This window comes from Oncorhynchus mykiss, chromosome 1 (assembly GCF_057628025.1).
Source record: "Oncorhynchus mykiss isolate SJ-2025 chromosome 1, ASM5762802v1, whole genome shotgun sequence".
NCBI classification, from domain to species: domain Eukaryota; kingdom Metazoa; phylum Chordata; class Actinopteri; order Salmoniformes; family Salmonidae; genus Oncorhynchus; species Oncorhynchus mykiss.
This window is the reverse complement of record NC_143022.1, coordinates 62310184-62334849: the sequence shown is the minus strand read 5'-3', so window position 1 is coordinate 62334849 and position 24666 is coordinate 62310184. Positions and strand designations below refer to the sequence as shown.

Below are 24666 nucleotides of genomic sequence, written 5' to 3'. Positions count from 1 at the left end.
ATCCTACTTTGGAATGTCGCTTTGGTACAAAAATAGAAAGAGTTGGCACAAGGGAACATTAACGCTGACAGAGCAAAACTAAAAGAGTTTGGTGGATTCTCGAAATTGCCTCAAGGCTTGTTCATGAATTGGGACAAGGCTCTCTTTGTTTCTGTTGGTTTCGTGAAGTTTAGACAAAGTAGGTGCAGTATAACAATTTTACCATGTGTCATATATTATCTTTGTCTTTTTATTCTTAAAATGGACTATTTGTGACCTCTGTCTCAATTTGCAACATAACTTACTTGATTGGTCCAGTTTCAATGAGAGAAACTGTATTTAGCAGGTTACATTTAATCTCTAGGAGAAATGTTAATGGTACAGTCAATTTCTTGTGAAAGTCCCAAGTCTTGATCGTTAATAGTTCAGAATACCTATTGGTTTGAAACAATGACACTTTAAAATGACAACTTTTATTCCGTCTGAAGAGTGCTGCGTCACACACTTTAAAGAATAGAAATGAGAGGTGCACTGCCTGGTCCTCAGAGCATATACAGTGCATTAGGGGTCTGAAAACTATCAGACTTTCTCCACATTCTGTTACGTTATAGCCTTCTCTGAAATTGATTAAATAGTCCCCCCCCCCTCGTCAATCTACACACACTACCCCATAATGACAAAGCAAAAATGTATTTTTAGACATTTTTGCAAATGTATAATTTGAGGGGGAAATATTACATTTACTTAAGTATATTCTGACCCTTTACTCAGTACTTTGTTGAAGCACCTTTTGGCAGCCTGAAGTCTTCTGGGTATGATGCTACAAGTTTGGCACACCTGTATTTGGAGTTTCTCACGTTCTTCTCTGCAGATCCTCTCAAGCTCTGTCAGGTTGGATGGGGGGCATCGCTGCAGAGCTATTTTCAGTTCTCTTCAAAGATGTTCAATCGGGTTCATGTCCGGGCTCTGGCTGGGACATTCAGAGAATTGTCCCAAAGCCACTTCTGCGTTGTCTTTGCTATGTGCTTAGGGTTGTTGTCCTGTTGGAAGGTAAACCTTCGCCCCAGTCTGAGGTCCTGAGAGCTGGTTTTCACAAGGAGTTCTCTGGACTTTGCTCCGTTCATCTTTGCCCCGCTCCTGACTAGTCTCCCAGTCCCTGCCGCTGAAAAACATTTCCACAGCATGATGCTGCCACCACCATGCTACACCGTACGAATGATACCAGGTTTCTCCAGACGTGACGCTTGGCATTCAGGCCAAAGAGTTCAAGATAATCTTTTTTCTTGTAGTCTGAGAGTCTTTAGGTGTATTTTGGCAAACTCCAAGTGGGTTATCATGTGCCTTTTACTGAGGAGTGGCTTCCGTCTGACCACTCCACCATAAAGGCCTTATTGGTGGAGTGCTGCAGAGATGGTTGTCCTTTTGGAAAGTTCTGACATCTCCACAGAGGAACTCTGGAGCTCTGTCAGTGTCCATTGGTTCTTGGCCACCTCCCTGACCAAGGCCCATCTCCCCCAATTGCTCAGTTTAGCCGGGCGGCCAGCTCTAGGAAGAGTCTTGGTTGTTCCAAACTGCTTCCATTTAAGAATGATGGGAGGCCACTGTGTTTTTGGGGACGTTCAATACTGCATAAATGTTCTGGTACCCTTCCCCAGATCTGTTCCTCGACACGATCCTGTCTCTTAGCTCTATGGACAATTCCTTCGACCTCATGGCTTGGTTTTTGCTCTGACATGCGCTGTCAACTGTGGGACCTTTATATAGACAGGTGTGCTTTTCTAAATCATGTCCAATCAATTAAATTTACCACAGGTGGACTCCAAATTGTAAGAACATCTCAATGTTGATCAATGCAAACAGGATGCACCGGAGTTCAATTTTGAGTCTCATAGCAAAGGGTCTGAACTGTGTGTGTGTGTGTTTGTAACACTGTTTTTGCTTTGTCATTATGGGGTATTGTGTGTAGATTGCTGAAATTTTTAACTTCTTAGGGCTGCGGGATTGATATGACAACAGCCAGTGAAAGTGCATAGCGCCAAATTCAAACAAAAGTAGTCTCATAATTAAAATTCCTCAAACATACATGTATTTTATACAATTTTAAAGGTAATCTTGTTAATCTCACTACATTGTCCAATTTTCAAATAGGCTTTACAGCGAAAGCACCACAAACAATGATGTTAAGTCAGAGCCAAGCCACAGAAAAACACAGCCATTTTTCCAGCCAAAGAGAGGAGTCACAAAAAGCACAAATAGAGATCAAATGAATCACTAACCTTTGATCTTCATCAGATGACACTCATAGGACTTCATGTTACACAATATATGTATGTTTTGTTCGATAAGGTGCATATTTATATAAAAAAATCTCAGTATACATTGGCGCTTTATGTTCACTTTTCTATCCAAAAACATCTGGTGATATTGCAGAGAGCCACATTTTACAGAAATACTCATTATAAATGTTGATGAAAATAAATTATTGGACATGGAACTGTAGATACACTTCTCCTTAAATGCAACCGCTGTGTCAGATTTCAAAAAAGCTTTATGGAAAAAGCAAACCATGCAATAATCTGAGTACAGCTTTCAGACAAAGCAGCCAAAAAGATATCCACCATATTGGATAGTCAACATTTGTCATAAATAGCATTATAAATATTCACTTACCTTTGATCTTCATCAGAATGCACTCCCAGGAATCCCAGTTCTACATTAAATGTTTGATTTGTTCGATAATGTCCATTTTTGTCCAAAGAGCTACTTTTGTTAGCACGTTTGGTAAACAAATCCAAAGTCATGCGCGTACCCTAGTTGCAGACGAAATGTCAAAAAGTTCCGTTACTGTCCGTAGAAACATGTCAAAAGATATATGGAATCAATCTTTAGGATGTTTTTAACATAAAACTTCAATAATATTCCAACCGGGGAATTCCTTTGCCTTCAGAAAAGCAAAGGAACGCAGCTCCCTCATGTGAAATGTGCGTGACCAGCGCGTGACTGCTGGCAGACCTCTGACTCATTCGGTCCCACATCACAGTAGAATTTTCAAACAAGTTTCTAAAGACTGTTGACATCTAGTGGAAGCCTTAGGAAGTGCAACAACCAATATCCCACTGTGTATTCAATAGGGGCTGGGTTGAAAATCAACCAACCTCAGATTTCCCACTTCCTGTTTGGATTTCTTATCAGGTTTTTGCCTTGCCATATGAGTTCTGTTATACTCAGACATCATTCAAACAGTTTTAGAAACTTCAGAGTGTTTTCTATCCAATACCAATAATATGCATATATTCACAGCTGGGACTGAGGAGCAGGCAGTTTACTCTGGGCACCTTTCATCCAAGCTACTCAATACTGCCCCTGCAGTCATAAGAAGTTAATCCATTTCAGAATAAGGCTGTAATGTAACAACATTTGGAAAAGTCCAAGTGGTCAGCGGCCAAGTCCAAGCGGTCGGAAAGTATTCAGAAGGCACTGTATACGTCTGTCTGTGCTCTCTTTATCTGCAGCTGAGAACAAACCCATCTGGATGCACGCCGAAGAGAGAGAGGAGATGAGTAAGGTGGGTTTTGTGTATTTGCCTACATTGATCTCACATGTGTACCTAAGGCCATACTAGGTGGAGCTCTAACACCTACCTGTATAACGGCATGAATGTTATAGTTACTGTCTGAAGTTCCACTCATCTCTTGCCACTTCCATTCGTCTCTCCTTCTCCCTTTAAAGACTTCTCTTTAATTACTACACTGTTGGAGCTAGTAACATAAGCATTTCGCTGCACCTGCGATATCATTGGAAAATCTGTGTATGCGACCAATAACTTTGATTTGATTCCAGGGCAAGCACAGAGACAACACCCCGTACGGCGAGTATGGAGGCTGGTACAAGGCCTGCAAAGTGAACAGGTGAGCCAAGAGCCATGAATTTGGATGACTTAGCGGAGACAACACATGAAGTCATTAGTCTTGCCCCTATTCAAACATACATTGAGATTATGTATTTCAAATGTTTCAATATAACAGGGCAATGTAGTTTTGTCAGTTATGCATAGCGTTATTAAGAGATTAATCTCATGTTCTGAACTTGCAAAACTACGGTGTACCCTACTGAACACACACCTGTCATCATTATGAGTGACCACTGCTGTCTGTCGGCCCTCTAGCCCGACAGTGAACACCACCTTGAGAAACCTGGGAGCTCTGTACCGCCGGCAGGGCAAGCTAGAGGCCGCTGAGACCCTGGAGGAGTGTGCCATGAGGTCCCGCAAGCAGGTCAGGATAATACTGTAGCTATAAAAACTCACACAGTGTGTAATGTACACAAATGACCACGAATATCATTGTTAACTCGGGACACTAAGGGGTTAAAATGGGTTTAATTGTAATTTTTTTTGTCAACAATCTACACAAAATACGCTCTAATTCCAAAGTGGATGAAACATTTAAATATTTCTTAAAGATTAATGAAAAAATAAAACATGAATATACTTTGATTAGATTAAAGTATTCACCCCCCTGAGTCAATGCATGTTAGGAACACCTTTGGAAGTGGGTCAGTCTCATAAGAGCTTTGCACACCTGTATTGTGCAATATTTGCCAATTATTATTTTCAAAATTCTTTAAGCTCTGTCAAGGTGTTGGGATCATGGCTAGACTGCAATTTTCAAGGCTAGCCATAGATTTTCAAGCAGATTTTAGTGAAAAGAGTAAATTGGCCAATCAGGAATATTCACTGTCTTATTGGTAAGAAACCGTGTAGATTTGGCTTTGTTGTAGGTTGTCCTGCTGAAAGGTGAATTCCTCTCCCAGTGTCTGGTGTAAAGCAGACTGAAGCAGGGTTTCCTCTATTATCTTGCCTGTGCTTGCCTCCAAGTTTATTTTTATCCTGAAAAACTCCCCAGGCTTTGCCGATGTCAAACATACCCATACCCTGATTCATCTACCAACATGCTTGAAAATACTGTAAATAGGCAGTTACTCAGTGTTGTTGGATTTGCCCCAAACATAAAGATTTGTATTTAGAAAAAGTGTATTCCTTTTCTCTGTTTAATGCAGTATTAATTTAGTCCCTTGTTTCATACCTATGCATGTCTTGGGATATTTTGTGTTCTTTTCACTGTCATTTAGGTCATTATTTTGGAGTCACAACAATGTGTTGATCCATATTCTCTTTTCTCCCATCACAGCCATTGAACTCTAGCTGTTTCAATGGTCTCATGGTGACATCACTGATGTGTCTGGGTGGTTTAATACATCATCCACAGCATAATTATTTACTTGACCATGCTTGAAGATATAATCAATGTCGGATTTATTGTTACCCATCTACCAATCACTGCCCTTCTGAGGCTTTCGAAAAGCTCCCTGGTCTTTGTAGTTGAATGTGCTTGATATTCAAGGAACCTTACAGTTGTTGTATGGGGGACAGAGCAAGGGTTAGTCATTCAACAATCATGTCAATCTCTATTTCACACAGTCAATACATATAACTTGTGATTTGTTAAAGGGAAATGTAAAAAAAAATGCCAGCTTCATATTCGTGATCTCCAGCACCACCCCAACATCAACATATGCGAAAAAAGAATTTAAGCCACATTTGACTGCTGAACTAATTTAGTTTTGTCTAAACAAAGGTGGTGAATACTTATGAAATTACTACTTTAGTTAAAGAAAAAAAAATGAAATCACTTTGACATTATGGAGTATTTGGTGTAGGTCAATGAAAACAATTACAATTCAATCTATCTCAATTCCAAAATGTGAAAAAAGTTTGAGGGGATGTAGACTTTCTATAGTCACTGTATATGCCTAAAGCTACAATGCTTTTGTGATACTTGAATACTTGTATGATTTGAATAAATATTTCCTCATATACCAGTAAACTATTAGTGCACATCTATTGCGTAAGTGTGTACAGTATGCACTACCTGCTCATAGGCTGGGCAAAGAATCTCATGCTATTTTTTCCTCTCTCTACCATGCTTTGGATGCAGATCAACACAGTAAGTGGTTTAATTATAACCGGAACAGTCAATAGTCTCATGTATCCCTACTAACATCACTCTCATGTAACTGTCATTGTAGTGTCCATGTCTCTGTAGTGGCTCCATTGTCTCCATGCACCAGCAGAATGCCTGAGGCAGTGGAACGAATATCACATAACACCCCCGTAATTCCACTCTAATTTCACAGCCTATCTGTACCAGATTTCTTAAAGTGTGTGTGTGTGTGTGTGTGTGTGTGTGTGTGTCTGGGGCGATCATCTTTGGAACCTCCCCCAGGGCATAGACCCCATCCAACAGACACGTGTGGTGGAGATCTTAAAGGATGGCGAGGGAGACAGGGAGAGGCGGAGGAGCCGGGACAGCCTGTCCAGCGTCAAGTACGAGAGCGGCTCTGAGACCGTCGAGGAAGTGAGTATGGGCGTAGAGTGGAATGGGGTGAGTACAAATCCACAAATTTATTCAGTCCCCTAAATTTTGGTGGCCTTAATGATGGACAGAGCAGTTATACACAGTACACTGCTGAGCTGATGGGCTGGTACAGGTTGCACACCCCCGCAGCCCTAATCTTAAACACTGCACACTGCGTACAGTGGTTGTGTACCAATTCTACACACTTTTCCTGGCGTGTGTACTTGCACACTACCTATCAGGATTTAAAAGCATTGGATTGGTGTGTAAGCATTTTGCTGGAGGGAGTTAAATCCATGAGAGGGAGTGTACCGTTGTCTGAAGCGCACATTTCGGGTGAAGCATGAAACATAGTTGGGAGGCTGACAGTGTCATCAGTAGTCAAGTATGTGTGCAAGGCATTTAAGGCTGTTCACTCTTGGTCCTGGAGATGCATCTATAAGGAATTGTATTCTTACAGTATATATATATATATATATATATATATATCAGCCAGCCAGCCAGCTCTCTGTATTATTGCCCTGTCCTCACCAAAGCGTCACCTCTAAATCCTTTTTGGAAAGGCACAAAGCTGATTGAATGCTGGCATAACCTGATATGTAACTCCTGTTCATTTTAACTGCTGGCTTTGAATGTGTTAAATTTTTTGGGTGGCGCTTGTTGAAGTATTTTATTTCTCGTTTTAATATCCAACGGTTTTGTTAAATGTTGCCGATGTTGCTTAAACAGAGGAGAAACAAATGGCACAGGTTCACTCTGGGGCATCCTGGGAAGGCAGAATCCCTTTTTACAGAATTCACAGGGCTATACTGTGTGTCCTACCTTACTGACTAATGCTAATGTGTCAATCTGATAGCTCACAGCTTGATTAGTATAGGGGTGGCAGGTAGCCTGGCGGGTAGAAGTGTTGGACCAGTAACCGAAAGGTTGTTGGATCGAATCCCCGAGCTGTCAAGGTAAACTGAACTGCCTTGTTCAGGGGCAGAATGACAGATTTTTACCTTGTCAGCTCAAGGATTTGATCCAACAACCTTTCGGTTACTGACCCAACGCTCTAACCACTAGGCTACCTGCCACCCCTAGTAGTATCTAACAATACACAAATCTAAAAGTAAAATCATGGAATTAAGAAATATATATAAATATTAGGATGAGCAATCTCGGAGTGGCATTGACTAAAATACAGTAGAGTAGAATAAAGTATTAACATGAGTAAAGCTGTATGTAAACATTATTCAAGTGAGTAGTGTTCCATTATGAAGTGGCCACTGATTCCATGTCTATGTATACAGGGCAGCAGCCTCTAAGGTGCAGGGTTAAGTAACGCTGAGGAATTTGAAGCTTTCCACCTTCTCCTGTCGATGTGGATAGGGGCGTGCTCCCTCTGCTCTTTCATGAAGTCCACAATCAGCTCCTTCATTTTGTCGACGTTGAGGGAGAGGTTATTTTCCTGGCACCACTCTGCCAGGGCCCTCACTGTTCCCTGGGCACTGACGACTTGGATGTCGATTTAAGGCAGTCTCCCACACATCTCTGATTCAGAGGGGTTGGGTTAAACGTGGAAGAAACATTTCAGTTGAATACATTCAGTGACTAGGCAGAACCCCTTTCCTTTCACTCATCCTTGTTTGGGGAAGTTCCATTTCAATGCACTCAATTCAGAAAGTTGAATGGATTTAAATGCCATTGACCCCAACCCTGGAAGGGGCCAAACCTGGTTAGAATCCAAACCAATTGAGCCTGGCAGTGAAATGCCTCTGCTGGATGCTTGTCCCTGTTTGGACATCTGGACTTCCAATTCTGGCGTGTGCTTTAATCCCCTTCTCACTTACTGCACTTAATGGGCTATTACTGCGCAGGCAAGTCAGGCTACAGATCTGCTGCCGATGGGCCATGACTAAACTGGTGCGGGATAGTGAGAAGGGATTCTGCCGATAGGAGCAAATAGGGAGAGTTTACTGCTAGGCTGCGTCCAAAATAGGCACTGCGACCTCATCGTTAGTGTAGGGAGGGGGGGGGGGGGAGGCATGGTAGTGGGCGTGGCCAATTGCATTGTCTCCCAAACATTTTTAGAGGCCCTCTTGTCCTCTAAAAGAGAGCTCTTATGCTATCTGAGTGACTCAAACATACAGTGGCAAGAAGAAGTATGTGAACCCTTTGGAATTACCTGGATTTCTGCATAAATTGGTCATACAGTTTGATCTGACCTTCATCTAAGTCACACCAATAGACCAACACAGTGTGCTTAAACTAATAACACATAAAGTATTGTATTTTTCTTGTCTATATTGAATACATAATTTAAACATTTCACAGTGTTTGGCAGCAGCTGCCAAATGGGTATAGGGGAAACACTGTAGGGTGCCATTTGGGATGCCCGTTTCTGGTACTGCCCTGAGATCCCCAGTCTGAGTCTGTGCCTTCTTCTACTAGCACACCCAGCCACTCCTCACTGCAGCCCTCCCACTCCAAACGCGCATGTTCCACAACTGCTAGCCTGCGAGGCACATCTTTTTTTTCACACAGTCCAGCAATATTTAACGTGTTGTGTTCTGTTGGTTTGAACTGCACTACATTACCCATTAACCACCTGCTGTGCTACGGCTGATTCATGTGTCATCATAATCCTTTCTGTTATTTTCTGCATATGCTCATGTAATTATTTTCAGATCTGGAATTCATTTTCTAATTAAGGGTAGAGCATATATTTGTTGAATCGTGTATGATGGCTGAACAAATATGATGCTTGCTATCATAGTCTGAACTCAATTATTCGGATATGCAGAGGGTTTAAAAATATATATTTTCCATATCATAGTACCATATCATCAGACCTTTCACATGGGTGTAATTAATGATCTTGTAAGAAGATTACAAAGCTCACTCATCCACTTGAGTTCTGCCAATGAGATTGCTACAAATTGATTTTGATAGATCGCACTATTAAATTGTCCAATGAGGTTCACAGCAGCCCATACATTTGAGGTTTGTGCCGGTCTCCTCAAGGTCAATCTTGTTTGGCGAATGCTCACATTTACCATCATTGTGATGGCCATAGCTGTTGAAATAATATCATGGCAATCGAGGGGGAAACTCTTCAGATTCAAAAACATGTTTCTCCATCCAGCCATTGCAATGAATAGAGAATCAATCAATATTTCATACATGTACAACTGTAAGAACATGTCAAATTTTACAATAAAAGGTTCCTTCTAAGCATAACACATTTTGAGTATGGGATGCTCATCACTTCCCATGTATAATTCTGGTGTGGTACTTACTACCAGTTCATCACCTACATTGATTTATAAACTGATGTCTTTTTCATTCAATCTTTTTTTGGCTCCTCTTGGGTCCATATTTCAGACGTCTTTCACTTTGAATCGTTCAAAGTGCAATACAGTTGGTTTGTTGAAACGTGAACTTGTCTTCTGGATTCTGACTCCTTTGTGCAGTTTAAAGGCCAGTGTGTGACTCACTGAGTATACAAAACATTAGGGACACCTCGTTCCATGACGTAGTTTTCACCTGGTATATCTATGATCCCTTATTGATGTCACTTGTTAAATCCACTTCAATCAGTGTAGATAAAGGGAAGGACTTTTAAGCCTTGAGACAATTGAGACAGATTGTGTATGTGTGCCATTCAGAGGGGGAATGGGCAAGACAAAAGTGCCTTTTGAATGGGGTACGGTTGTAGGTGCCAGGCGCACTGGTTTGTGTCAAGAACTGCAACACTGCTGGGTTTTTCACGCTCAACAGTTTCACGTGTATCAAGACTGGTCCACCACCCAAAGGACATCCAGCCAACTTGACACAACTGTGGGAAGCATTGGAGTCAACATGGGCCAGCATCCCTGTGGAACGCTTTCGACACCTTGTGGAGTCCATGCCCTGACAAATTGAGGCTGTTCTAAGGGCAAAAGAGGGGGGGTGCAACTCAATATTAGGAATGTGTTCTTAATGATTGGTATACTCAGTGTGTATTGAATAGCCTATTTGCTGCATTATCAGTTATGAAAAAATACAAGTATGCTGAAAACAGCATTGTTGGCACAAGGTCCCTTCCCTCTTACATCCTTACTCCTTTCTCACTGTGTTGAACAAGTGTTTGAGAGCGATACACGGAGGGTAGTGGGGATTTTCTGTGCAGCATGGAAGCAGGTGTTGTCTTATGGTCGTATCCTGTAGTTATGTGGAACTTGTCTCAGTATATGTTTGCCTGTTAAAAATGCATGATTTGAATGTGCGTATGTACTCTGCTTGTGATGTAGGTGCCTTTTTTGCATCGTCTATGCATGTCATCCTCTTCAAGTTCCCTTTTCTTTCTGTTTGTGCAACTATTAACCTACCCTTTTGATGATTACCCTTGCCATGGCAACCAATCAGCCTGTCCATCAAATGTTCCTCCTTCGTTCAGTGGATTGTACTCTTCCTCTTGATTCCGGCATTCTACTAAGGTTGGACCAAAGCTGGGGGGGCTGGGGCGGGGTCTTTATGTCAGAAAACAGACTACAATATCAGAGCTATTATATCTCGTGTATTATAATGTAGCCTAGTACGGGGTGTGGGTTACAATTTTGGCTGTTATCACTTAATATAGACTACCTTATGTTATTGAACATATCTATAACCAAAATGTTTTTATTAATTTGTAAGGTATGTTCATAACAATTATCTGTCCTGCATTCATATGATCAGGTCAATACATATTCATCTTGTGCCACTGCTAGTTTCTTCACAGCAGAATATCATATGTATAGAGAGATGGATAGATTTTCAGGTGTATTAGCCATCGTCATCCTCTCAATTTGTTAGTTCGATGACTGTGCTGCTGAAGTGCTGATGCTTGCACATGCCCTTCAGTCTGCAGTGCACAGTCACTGGCTGGGCTCGGTGTGCCAAGTCCACCCTTGCTTGTCTGCCCACAGAGACGGTACAGCAAACGGCTGAGTCACAGTGACTGACTGCACACAGACACAATAGTAGCATCACTGACCAGCACTGTAGGTGGAGGGAGGCTGTAGCACCACCCATAAACTGGCCACTGTTTATTCATTCCTCAAACAAAACACAGCTGTGATGCTGCAGGCTATTTAGGTCAGTGGATGCATTTGATGTGTTAGGAAAGGCTACTTGAATTTATTTGATTGCCAGTCATTAATTTGCTATTTTATGGTGAAGCTGTAAAAGTAAATTGATAAACGCATAGGCTTACACATTATTTCTGAGCCTCGAATAGGAAGGCAGAGCCACATCATAAGCATGCTTCCTTTCTATTTAAACATTTATACCATGCAAATTAAGATGGATTCTATTTTAAATCAAGAGTAGAACATACTGCAGTGCAGATTTGGCCAAGATCACGTCTTTTCTCATTAGGATAATTAAGATGCCCCCACCCCAGAGCTTTTTAATCATATGTTTGTTTGTGTTTTTCCTCTTTCCTTCAGGCCTAAGCCACATCAAGATTATTCCTCCATCCTTCTCTCCTCTTCCCCAACAAATAGTAAAGGATGTTTTTGTCGATCCCCTTTGGCCTTCTCTTCTCTCCTACCACCAAATGAAAAGCTCCTCCTCTGCCGTTCCTGGTGTCCTCGGCGAGACTGCTCCCTGTTGTCACATCTGTCCCTGTACTGACAACCGTTGGGATGTTTGGTTTCCTCTTCCCTCTGATCCCTCTTTCTCTTTTCACCCTTTTCTTTCACTAACCTTGTCTTGCTCCTTCGTCAGAATTTTCTCTCCCTATTCCCATAACATGAAGTCATGCCTATCACATTCTCCTCTAAAACTCACCAACTCTCCCTCTCCACCTCAGTCTTCTTCTAACATGCATCTGTAATATTCAACTGTATTTAGTAATGGCATGATAGAAGGGGTAAGTGTTTGGAAATACGGTTGCCCGTTGGGAACACAGAGCAAAGCAGAAATGCCAGAGTGGTTTTGGACAATGACCTGCAACTGCTTCCACAGCCCTTAACATCGGCCCAAAACGCCAGTCTGTTACCATGATAACGCTTGTCCTTCTGCCTTCACAACGTAGCTATGGTTTGACTGTCTGCATCTCCCTTCAGGACTTCACTGTTGCTTTGCATTGGCCTCAGTCTGTATTTGTGTTGGAGTGGCTTTGCCTTCTAGAGCGTACACGTACACTCCCAGGACTGTAAGCAGCTGGCAGGTGAAAATAGTCTGTGATCAAATACAAAATGGCTTGGGGTCTGCAGTTGATTAACTTGGTGCCTGTATCTTACTAATAATTTGCTTCCTTAAAGTTAATTTCATCATTTTGAAGTGTAACCATATGCCTGAGCAGTTTTAAAAAGGTACTGTATTGTAATAAATGCGTATGACTTTGGTATATTAGGTTGGCTAACTCTGACAAAAGTGGTTGATGTTGGGGTTTCAAACTTATCCTCTTTTTATATATATTTTTCCTATTCATTTTTAATTTAGTGTGTTTTTCTTCTTATTTACAACTTTTATTATGCTTGCTTTGTATTGACTGCCGAAGGCGGCGGTGGTATGTCAACCTATTATACTACCAATATCTGGTCTTATAGTAGCCGCTGCCTGTTTTGTCTTGATCGACTAAAACACACTGCAGACTTTTTCAGCCTGTGTCATACAGCAGCTTTATAAGCAAACTGTCACCTTCACAATTTCCCGAGAGCTCGAGTTCTTCTTGGCTAGACTGCTCTCCCTTCTTTGATGCATAGCATTTTACACACTGTAGGCCTATTGTTTACCGTGCATCGGTTACATTTTAAAAAGGGAATAGTGGCACATTATCTGGTTAAAGGCTACTGTAACAGAACCAACATTTAACGTTGCCAAAACATCCCTGTCGAAGCAACAGCACATCTGTTGCCTTCAAATGAGATTTTCTAACCTCTTGAGACACAAGGGCAAGTTAGTGACCCCGTGGGCTCTTCATTGCCTGCTTCATATTGCCTTTGAATGTGTTGTTGAGATTATAGGACATATTAGTGTTGCCATTTGAGGAAATGTATGAATCATTGCATGTGTGTATTTGTGTGTTTTAATATGTTGCCTTCCCTACCCCTTACGTCACACAGTTCATTACAGGTGAACATTGTCCATTTTGACTAGACCTCTTTTTGAACTGAAAAAAACCATAGTCAGTGCTGGTTTAAGATCATTATCGTAAGTGTTTAACTAACTGAATGTACTATAATTTCCATATTATGCGTAAATGTAGTAATGATATTTATGGATTTGATAAGGCACTCGTCACACAGGCTTTTGAAATGTCCTTTGCCATTCCTAGCCATAAAGCATACTTTCAAGAATGCAAGCAACACTGAAAAAGAGGGAGAGAAACGACAATGTTCATCATGTAATTCGGACAATATTGTTGTTGTAGTGGAATGCTGATTTAATTATTAAAGTTGTCTGTAATTGATGTTATATAGTGTGAACTTCTGTTTCCTAGGGCAGAAGTAAACTCCATTGCAAGCTCTATAAGCACCATCTTAGAATGTAGGACTGCATAATATTTACCATTTCTTCTTGCATTGTGATGATTGTTGCGTCAATGCTTGTTGGTATTCCCAAATAAAGTTTTTAATTTGTGAGGTGTCATTTCTCTCTGCATATCTTCCTGATTATGAACATTTACGCAGCAGGTTAGTAGAATTAACTTAGCAGGTTACGTGACTGGGGTTAAGGGTTTGGATCCAGAGGGACCTATTATGTAGGACAGACACGTCTGGATGAAAGTGATGCATGGATTGACAGGTGGAGCCCACTGTAGACCACTTCTATAGTAAAATAACAAACATTCATACCTCTTCCACTTGTGTACCTTTTACCTCTATTCCATAAAGTTGGCCATGTTAAAAAAAAGGGATCCCCTGCCTACAGGAAATACTAATTGGCATCTACCTATGCCACAAGCATATTCATGTCAACTTCAATCTGAATTTGAAATTAACATAACTGATAACCCAGTAACGCCACGTCTATTTAATCAATGTGGAGTGTGTGGATTGGGCTGCAGTCTCTTTTTATTGTGAAAGTGTTTGCTAGCTTAATGAGCTGTGGTTTTCTGCAGGTCATCTGATTTGCGCTGATTGTGTAATTTTAATATGTGTATATGGGCTCCCTGATGTGTGGTTGTCTTCGTGTTTACTGATTGGTTTGATTGTATATGTATGTGTACAGTATGTGTAGGGTCATTGATGTGTGGGTGTATCTACAGGATGGTAGTGGGGCGCTACAGCGCAGTGGTTCCCTAGGGAAGCTAAGGGACGTCCTGCGTAGAAGCAGCGAGCTACTAGTGAAAAAACTACAGGGCAATGGACCTCCAGAACGAACCAGCACCAAGTAAGAACAACACCATCACTGTCCAGATGAATATAATTAAGAACTGAGTCGTGTTCTTTAGGGCACACAACAGAAAGCATTTTGCAATGGACATAGTCCAACATCTGTTTGGTGCCTAGTGAAAATAACTCAATGAAAGTCACGGGGAAAAAACGCGTCAAGATGCCTGGCAAAGCTGAAATACACTATTCACATTGAAATCTGCTAAAGCTGGGTTAGATGGATCATAATTTGATGTCTAAAAGACTAGCAGTCACCTGCTCAGATCACAAACAACCTCTTGTGTCCTTCAGAATTGGGTTCAAATTTCAACAATTTCAATTACTTTCACCTACATTTGGTTATTTCTATTCTTTTTAAAATGCAAGTAGTTGAATATTTGAATGTATTTGGAAATACACAAATATTCCATGCAATTGAACCCAGGTCTTTTTCGTCCTAGGGGTATTTTTAAATAATATATATTTGGAAACAAGTATTTGAAAGTAGTATCTAATACTAGGCTATTTATGGGAACTTTTACTTCTAATACTTTTTTTGAAACTAATACTTCAAATAGAAGTAGTTGATTCAGCCACATTATTTGAAAAAACTAAAATACACATAATTATTTAAAATACAAATACTTAAACATGCATGTATTTGAACCCAGGTCTGGTGTTCTTAAAAGCCCAGTGTAGTCAAAAACATGATTTTTCTGTGTTGGAATAATACTGTGACAATGATAATGCCCTTTTAGTGTAAGTGCTGTTTGATTTTCTGCCTGTTTTGGTGGCAAGGCAATAGTAGACCATAATAATAGACCAATAACAGAGTTTCAATCCTCTGCCAATAACCGCTAGTTTTCAGGTTAAATATCCCTCCCACTAGACTTGTCGACCACTCCCAGACAGTCCTAGCAAAAGTCTGGCTTGAGAAAATCTGTTCTGCCCCTGAACAAGGCAGTTAACCCAAATCAAATGTATTTATATAGCCCTTCGTACATCAGCTGATATCTCAAAGTGCTGTACAGAAGCCCACCCTAAAACTCCAAACAGCAAGCAATGCAGATGTAGAAGCACGATGGCTAGGAAAAACTCCCTAGAAAGGCCGAAACCTAGAGAGGAACCAGGCTATGTGGGGTGGCCAGTCCTCTTCTGGCTGTGCCGGGTGGAGATTATAACAGAACATGGCCAAGATGTTCAAATGTTCATAAATTACCAGCATGGTCGAATAATAACAGGCAGAACAGTTGAAACTGGAGCAGCAGCACGGCCAGGTGGACTGGGGACAGCAAGGAGTCATCATGTCAGGTAGTCCTGGAGCATGGTCCTAGGGCTCAGGTCCTCCGAGAGAGAGAAAGAGAGAATGAGAGAGAGCATACTTAAATTCACACAGGACACCGGATAGGACAGGAGAAGTACTCCAGATATAACAAACTGACCCTAGCCCCCCGACACATAATCTACTGCAGCATAAATACTGGAGGCTGAGACAGGAGGGGTCAGGAGACACTGTGGCCCCATCCGATGACCACTGTTCCCCGGTAGGTCGTCATTGTAAATAAGTATTTGTTCTTAAACTGACTTCCCTAGTTAAATAAAGGTTACTTTAAATGTAACTTTTTGGGGGGTGTTCCAACAGCATGAAGAGAGCTGCCTCCCTGAACTACTTGAACAAGGCCAGTGACCTAGATGGTTTCCAGGTAAGCGACCCTGTCTAGTAGCTCCGTGGGATGTAGAAATGAGGGAGCCATATGACTGCTACAGTAATATGCATATATTAAGGTATGAAAGCAGTGAGGCTGAGATGTTAGTAATAAAAGTGATTCTTTGAATACTTCGCCGTCCTGCAAATGGTACCGGAGCATCTGCTCTCGGACCAACAGGCTCCGAGACAGCTTCTACACTCAAGCCATAATAGCCAGACTGCTAAATAGTCAACCAATGGTACCCGAACTATCTGTATACACACACTGTCACTCCCACACACGTCCCTCACACTTTCAAACAACGCATACAGACACAACACAAACATACATTTGCACACACACACTTTTACACATCATTTGCTGCTGCTACTCTGTTCTTTATTTTACTCCTTATCTATCCAGATGCCTAGTCACTTTACCCTGCCTTCATGTACATACACTATCTACCTCTAAGTACCTCGTACCGTACATTGATCTGGTACTTCCTGTATATAGCTCCATTCATGTGTATTTTATTTTATACCTCTTATGTTAGTTACTATTTCATTTTTTAAACTCTGCATTGTTGGGAAAGGTTCGTAAACAAGCATTTCATTGTAAAGTCTACACCTGTTGTATTTGGCGCATGTGATAAATAAAATGTTATTTTATTTGTGTGGTAGCTTCTTTCCTTTAATTATGACGCATATATTGATGCCCCCCTCTCTCTAACTCCTCTTCTCTCTCTTTCTCAGGGTCCAGGCATCAGCAGGCTAAAGGAGAGCCGTGGCCTGAGCTCCAGCACTGTAGATCTGTACAGCGGAAACTGAGAAATGAGCAACATACTAGCACACGTTACTCCTGTCTCAGCCCACCATAATAACCACTGCCCCAAAGAAACATCTACCTACTACACCAAGTCATCTCCCAGAGCCAGAAGCCCAAAGATTCAGCGACACCTCGATCTCTGCTACCACAACCACTTTCCTAAAGACACATCCATGTTGCTCTAAAGTCTTCTGAGCCTTGAACCCAAGGCAACCATGTGGTTGCCTGTTTTTTTCAGATACTCTGGTCCCAAAGACATGCCCGCTTCTCCCTCTCAGTAATCAGGACCTCCTCCCAAAGACCCCCCTGCCACACCCTCCACCGGCGAGGGAATGTTTTCTGGGCTAGAGGTATACAGGGCATGTTGGCTATGGAACACATTAAAAACAGGGCATTTCCTGAAACAGGCGTGTGTCCCTATAGGCTATTGGGATCAGACTGGGAAACTACCCAGTAAGAAACACACCTCTTGTGAAATGTTTCCTGTATACCCTTAGTAAATAACTATAGGTGTGTGTGTGTACACGGTTTAGTTACATCTGGAATCTCTGTTGCCATTCCTGTGCTTTTCTGTAATTGCGATATGTTATACATCTCTGTAAAATACTTTTGTTTAATTGTGCTTAATCCTACAGTTTTGATTTATTATTCCTGTGCCGCTATTCCTTGTTTTAACTTTGCAAATTGTTTGCATTTTTACCTTGTAAAACAAAAACGGACCCCCCCCCCCCCAGATAGAGCTCACTACATGTTGGTAGGAAATTGGTTAGCTGTCATTCTGGCAGGATTTACATAACCTTAAGATTTATTAACCCTTTAGTTGCCTATTGAGATTGCTAGGGAGACAGGGTGTTGGTAGAAAGTTTTGGATAATAGGGCGAAAAAAAATTAAATACTGTGTGACTAGTATAGGAGGGTGTCCTAAATGGCATCCTATTCCCTACATAGTGCGCTACTTTTGACCAGGGCCCTCCTATGGGCCTTGGTCAAAAGTAGCATACTAAATAGAGAATAGGGTGCCATTTGGGAAGTAACCATAGATAACAGGGTTGATGTTAAGCACATTGCTGCCACCCACTGGTACCATGGGTGTTCTGAAGTAAGATGCTTGAAAAGTCACTGAATTCACCAGATGGCTCCACCCAGAATGAGGTATTGAATTTTACTGTCTGATGTTATGATCACCACCAGCAGGCACTCTCTTAAGATTATGGTTTAAATTAGAGTTACTTAGGATGATACATTTCTAAATGTGTATATATTATTCTTTTTTTGGGGTGATAATTTTGCACAACTCTTGGATGGGTCTCTATTTTTTTATTTACATTTTACTCATTTAGCAGACGCTCTTATCCAGAGTAGACATACAGTAGTATGAGTGCATAGTGAGTGCATAATTTTCATATTTTGTTTGTACTGGGCTCCCATGGGAATTTAACCCACAACCCTGGTGTTGGAAGTGCCACACTACCAACTGAGCCACATGGGATCAACTGTAATGTAAAGAAAATCAACATTGAACATAAATGGCATGTTATGTAATTGTAAAGGAGTTGCTTGGCTTGTTGTGTGTTTGGTCATATTCACTAGGCACAAAATGAAAGAAAGCACCTCACCGTTTGACTGTTATCTGAAAATGTACAAAAGGAAACACTTTTTCATTTGACGTTACACAAAGTCTTGAAACGTTTTGAAACAGTGTGCCCTAATGAATACAACCTTGTTCAACACTTTGTTTTCGTTGTCCTTTTAACACTGGTACATATTGGGTATCTGCATAGTAGTTTGACAGATATCTGTTCACACTTTTCATAATCTGGGTTTGTGATTCATCTTTTGTACTTAAAAGCCATTCAGGTTCAGCTGAACAATATGCTGCAATGCAGCTGCTCTAGTAAGGTTCTGTCTGTCTTGTATCTATTTTGGTTCTTACATGTTATACTGGATATGTCATCTGTACATCTGTCTTTTCCACTGTCGGTTCTGCCTTTCTGTCTACCAATATAAATGTGTTCCCCTGCCCATTGTGCCTAACTCTCTTGCTCTCTGTTATATTACATTTTAGAAAGTGACGTGTATTCGACTGGCAGACACCTGAGGAGTGTACTATGAAGCTGGATAGAGGACTTAGTGAGCTAACGTTACGACCAGGAATACGACATTCCGAAGTGGATCCTTTGTTCGCACCACCACCCAGGGCATTTGATCTGATTCCAGAGGCCGACCAAAAACAACGTTGCCGCAGAAGAGGTAGATGGGGCGGCCTCCTGGTCAGGCTTCGAAGGCGAGCACACCACCCACCGCTTCCGAGTATATTACTCGCCAAAGTCCACTCTCTAGGTAACAAGGTAGACAAAATTAGGGCAAGGGTTGCTTTTTAGAGAGACATCCGGGATTGTAACATTCTCTGTTTCACAGAAACATGGTCCTCGGGATATGTTGACGGAGTCTGTACAGCCACCGGGATTCTTTATGCGTCGTGCCAACAGAAATAAACATCTCTCTGGGAAGAAGGGTGGGGGGGTGTATGCTTCATAATTAATGAGGACCATAATTAAAGAGGACAATATTATCTCCCAAGAGAATTCTCGTTGGGTTATTTTCACAGCCGGGTATATCCATCCTCAAGCCGATACCACAACGTCCCTCAAGGAATTACACTGGACTCGATGCAAACTGGAAACCATATATCCTGATGCTGCATTTATTGTAGCTGGGGATTTTAACAAAGCAAATTTGAGAACAAGGCTACCTAAATTCTATCAGCATATTGATTGTAGCACTCGTGCAGGCAATACACTGGATCACTGCTACTCTAACTTCTGCGATGCATACAAGGCCCTCCTCTGCCCACCCTTCGGCAAATCCGACCACAACTCCATTTTGCTCCTACCGTCCTATAGGCAGAAACTCAAACAGGATGAATCTGTGACTAGAACTATTCAACGTTGGTCTGACCAATTTGAATCCACACTTCAAGATTGTTTTGATCACGCAGACTGGGAAATGTTTCAGACAGCCTCAGAGAATAACATCAATGTATATGCTGATTTGGTGAGTTTATAAAGAAGTGCATTGTAGATGTTGTACCCACTGTGACTATTAAAATCTACCCTAATCAGAAACCGTGGATAGATGGCAGCATTTGCACAAAACTGAAAAGTGCGAACCACTGCATTTAACAATGGAAAGATGACTGGAAATATGGCCGAATATAAACAGTGTAGTTATTCCCTCTGCAAGGCAATCAATCAAGCAAAATGTCGGTATAGGGACAAAGTGGAGTTGTGATTCAACGGCTCAGGCACGAGACGTATGTTGCAGGGTCTACAGGCAATTACGGACTACAAAAAGAAAACCAGCCATGTCAGACACCGACGTCTTGCTTCCAGAAAAACAAAACACCTCTGCCAGCTTTGAGGATAATACAGTGCCACAGACATGGCCCACTACCAAGGACTGCGGCCCTCTCCTTCTCTGTGGGCCAACGTGAGTAAAACATTTCAATGTGTTAACCCTCACAAGGCTGCCGGCCCAGATGGCATCCCTAGCTGTGTCCTCAGAGCATGCGCAGACCAGCTGGCTGGTGTGTTTACAGACATATTCAATCTCTTCATATCCCAGTTTGCTGTTCTCACATGCTTCAAGATGGCCACCATTGTTCCTGTTCCAGAAGTCAAAGATAACTGAGCTAAATGACTATCGCCCCGTAGCACTCACTTCTGTCATCATGAAGTGCATTGAGAGCCGAGTCAAGGATCATATCACCTCCAACTTACCTGCCACTCTAGACCCACCTTAATTTCCATACCGACCCAATAGGTCCACAGACGATGCAATCGCCATCACACTGCACACTGCCCTATCCCATCTGGACAAGAGGAATACATAGGTAAGAATGCTGTTCATCGACTACAGCTCAGCATTTAACACCATAGTACACTCCAAGCTCATCACTAAGCTTGAGGCCCTGGGTCTGAACCCCGCCCTGTACAACTGGGTCCTGGACTTTCTGACGGGCCACCACCAGGTGGTGAAGGTAGGAAACAACATCTCCACTTCGCTGATCCTCAACACTGGATCCCCACAAGGGTGCGTGCTCAGCCCCCTCCTGTACTCCCCGTTCACCCATGACTGCGTGGCCATGCATGCCTCCAACTCAATCATCAAGTTTGCAGACGACACAACAGTAGTGGGCTTGGCCTCCCGTGTGGCGCAGTGGTCTAATGCACTGCATCGCAGTACTAGCTGTGCCACAAGAGATTCTGGGTTCGAGTCCAGGCTCTGTCGCAGCCGGCCTTGACCGGGAGACCCATGGGGCGGAGCACAATTGGCCCAGCATCGTCCGGGTTAGGGGAGGGTTTGGCCTCTTGTCAGCAACGGGTGTGGCTGAAATATCCAAATCTACTAATTTACCCTATAATTTCAATCCATTTTTCTGAAAAAGGTAAACGCGTTTACCCTTCACTAGGCCTACACTGCCGGTAGCCTACCATCTCAATTGAGGCAATTTTACACACATGAACACACGCAGAACGGGTAGCCTACATTCAAGATAAAACATGAGTTGTATCAAAACATGTTTAAGACCCTAGTTCATGTGACATAAAACTCTACCTTTCTTTCCATACATGAATGACATTTATGACCAATGTTCTTTGTCAAGAATTGAACAATTGAATTAGGACATTGAAATTAAACCCTGTACGAATCATGGATCTTGGAGATCTCAGAAAATGCACCGTAAGTGTAACAATACCTAAGTAACATTTAATTACGTATGTTTCGCTGTGTTTCGCTGTCGGTTTGGTAAAAAGCGACCGCTGTGCTTTCAATACAAACTTGAGCTTGTCAACTTTCTTTGAACTAAGCGTGCTCTTTAGCGGGTAGGTTTCTTTGAACTTGGATGGTGTGCTGCCGCTCCACCTTAACCCTTTTTGCGAGCGCTACAGCCAACAAATCAGGCAAATCCTTTCATCCTTAACTACGGTGAACAGAAATCCGTGTCCCCATTCTACATGAAAATGTTTTTTTTGCTTTTTCCGTTGTGCCTCCGTGGTCGTTTCGTTAGCTTGCGTATTGTTGGGGCGGCAGGGTAGCCTAGTGGTTAGAGCGTTGGACTAGTAACCGGAAGGTTGCGTGTTCAAACCCCCGAGCTGACAAGGTACAAATCTGTCGTTCTGCCCCTGAACAGGCAGTTAACCCACTGTTCCCAGGCCGTCATTGAAAATAAGAATTTGTTCTTAACTGACTTGCCTGGTTAAATAAAGGTAAAATAAATATAAAATAAATTGTTAGCTTGGTAGCTCGTGAGCGTTACAACAAGTGTCTTTGACCTAGTCAAGGCGGCTATACCCCTCCCCCGCCCCTCGACCCCCATCACTACACACAGGGCTCACACGGGCGCATTTGAAATAAAATTCATAAATAATAATAATACATTTAAAACATTTAGACATTTATGATAAAAAATTAAAAAATCTCCTCGTGATTGACTTGGAATGCTTCCAAGATCGGCTTGTCGACAGTGATCAACGGGTTGGTGACTCCTGGTTTAAACCATGACAGAGGTGGGAGTTTTTATTTTAATATTTACCATTATAAAACATATTTACGACTAGATTTTAAACAAATAGGAGAATGGTTTAATTTGCATTATTTAGAGTACCCCCAAAGTTGGACTTTTGTTGCTTTTAGGGGAGCTAAGGTCTCACCGTAATTCGCACCTTGCCTAAATAATATTCAATATAAGAGTATCTTTAAATCAACCAATTGGTGCTGAAAAGGAGACGAATATGTGTGTATTTACATGGCTTTCTTTCATTGATCCCTACTACACTGCTCAAAAAAATAAAGGGAACACTAAAATAACTCATCCTAGATCTGAATGAATTAAATATTCTTATTAAATACTTTTTTCTTTACATAGTTGAATGTGCTGACAACAAAATCACACAAAAATAATCAATGGAAATCAAATGTATTAACCCATGGAGGTCTGGATTTGGAGTCACACTCCAAATTAAAGTGGAAAACCACACTACAGGCTGATCCAACTTTGATGTAATGTCCATAAAACAAGTCAAAATGAGGCTCAGTAGTGTGTGTGGCCGGTATGACCTCCCTACAACGCCTGGGCATGCTCCTGATGAGGTGTCAGACCTGGACTAAAGCATCCGCCAACTCCTGGACAGTCTGTGGTGCAACGTGGCGTTGGTGGATGGAGCGAGACATGATGTCCCAGATGTGCTCAATTGGATTCAGGTATGGGGAACGGGCGGGCCAGTCCATAGCATCAATGCCTTCCTCTTGCAGGAAATGCTGACACACTCCAGCCACATGAGGTCTAGCATTGTCTTGCATTAGGAGGAACCCAGGGCCAACCGCACCAGCATATGGTCTCACAAGGGGTCTGAGGATCTCATCCCGGTACCTAATGGCAGTCAGGCTACCTCTGGCGAGCACATGGAGGCCCCCCAAAGAAATGCCACCCCACACCATGACTGACCCACCGCCAAACCGGTCATGCTGGAGGATGTTGCAGGCAGCAGAATGTTCTCCACGGCGTCTCCAGACTCACATGTCACATGTGCTCAGTGTGAACCTGCTTTCATCTGTGAAGAGCACAGGGCGCCAGTGGCGAATTTGCCAATCTTGGTGTTCTCTGGCAAATGCCAAACGTCCTGCACGGTGTTGGGCTGTAAGCACAACCCCCACCTGTGGACGTCATGCCCTCATACCACCCTCATGGAGTCTGTTTCTGACCGTTTGAGCAGACACATGCACATTTGTGGCCTGCTGGAGGTCATTTTGCAGGGCTCTGGCAGGCGGAGGTAGCGGTCCTGCTGCTGGGTTGTTGCCCTCCTACGGCCTCCTCCACGTCTCCTGATGTACTGGCCTGTCTCCTGGTAGCGCCTCCATGCTCTGGACACTACGCTGAAAGAAACAGCAAACCTTCTTGCCACAGCTCGCATTGATGTGCCGTCCTGGATAAGCTGCACTACCTGAGCCACTTGTGTGGGTTGTAGACTCCGTCTCATGCTACCACTAGAGTGAAAGCACCGGCAGCATTCAAAAGTGACCAAAACATCAGCCAGGAAGCATAGGAACTGAGAAGTGGTCTGTGGTCACCACCTGCAGAACCACTCCTTTATTGGGGGTGTCTTGCTAATTGCCTATAATTTCCACCTGTTGTCTATTCCATTTGCACAACAGCATGTGAAATGTATTGACAATCAGTGTTGCTTCCTAAGGGGACAGTTTGATTTCACAGAAGTGTGATTGACTTGGAGTTACATTGTGTTGTTTAAGTGTTCCATTTATTTTTTTGAGCAGTGTATGTACACCAAATTTAAAAGGATGGCTTTAGATACATGTACTGAAAACCCTATTGAACGAACACTCCAGGAGAAACGTGTTGGCCAGCAA

The 24666-nt window shown here is 42.3% G+C and overlaps 1 protein-coding gene and 1 long non-coding RNA gene across 22 annotated transcripts in view; both read left to right on the top strand.

Annotated features, from left to right (window-relative positions):
• Positions 1-19260, top strand: part of klc1b (kinesin light chain 1b) — a 55528-nt gene extending 36268 nt beyond the window's left edge. For 6 of the 21 annotated variants that reach the window (XM_021606083.3, XM_021606092.3, XM_090235497.1 and 3 more), the window contains exons 10-16: positions 3492-3544; positions 3820-3887; positions 4145-4253; positions 6264-6422; positions 14617-14741; positions 16365-16425; positions 17166-19260. In XM_021606083.3, coding sequence (XP_021461758.2) covers positions 3492-3544; positions 3820-3887; positions 4145-4253; positions 6264-6422; positions 14617-14741; positions 16365-16425; positions 17166-17240 — 650 coding nt within the window. In that variant the 3' untranslated portion in view covers positions 17241-19260. Of the gene's footprint in view, positions 1-3491; positions 3545-3819; positions 3888-4144; positions 4254-6263; positions 6423-11848; positions 13998-14616; positions 14742-16364; positions 16426-17165 lie in introns of those variants that run through there. The other 15 variants (XM_021606128.3, XM_090235582.1, XM_090235594.1 and 12 more) reach the window with 3 other exon arrangements.
• On the top strand, positions 7214-7506 carry LOC149985601 (uncharacterized). The gene is made up of 2 exons (XR_016496248.1): positions 7214-7324; positions 7461-7506. It is a non-coding gene; the product is annotated as an uncharacterized LOC149985601 (long non-coding RNA).
• Positions 19261-24666: the final 5406 nt, after the last annotated feature.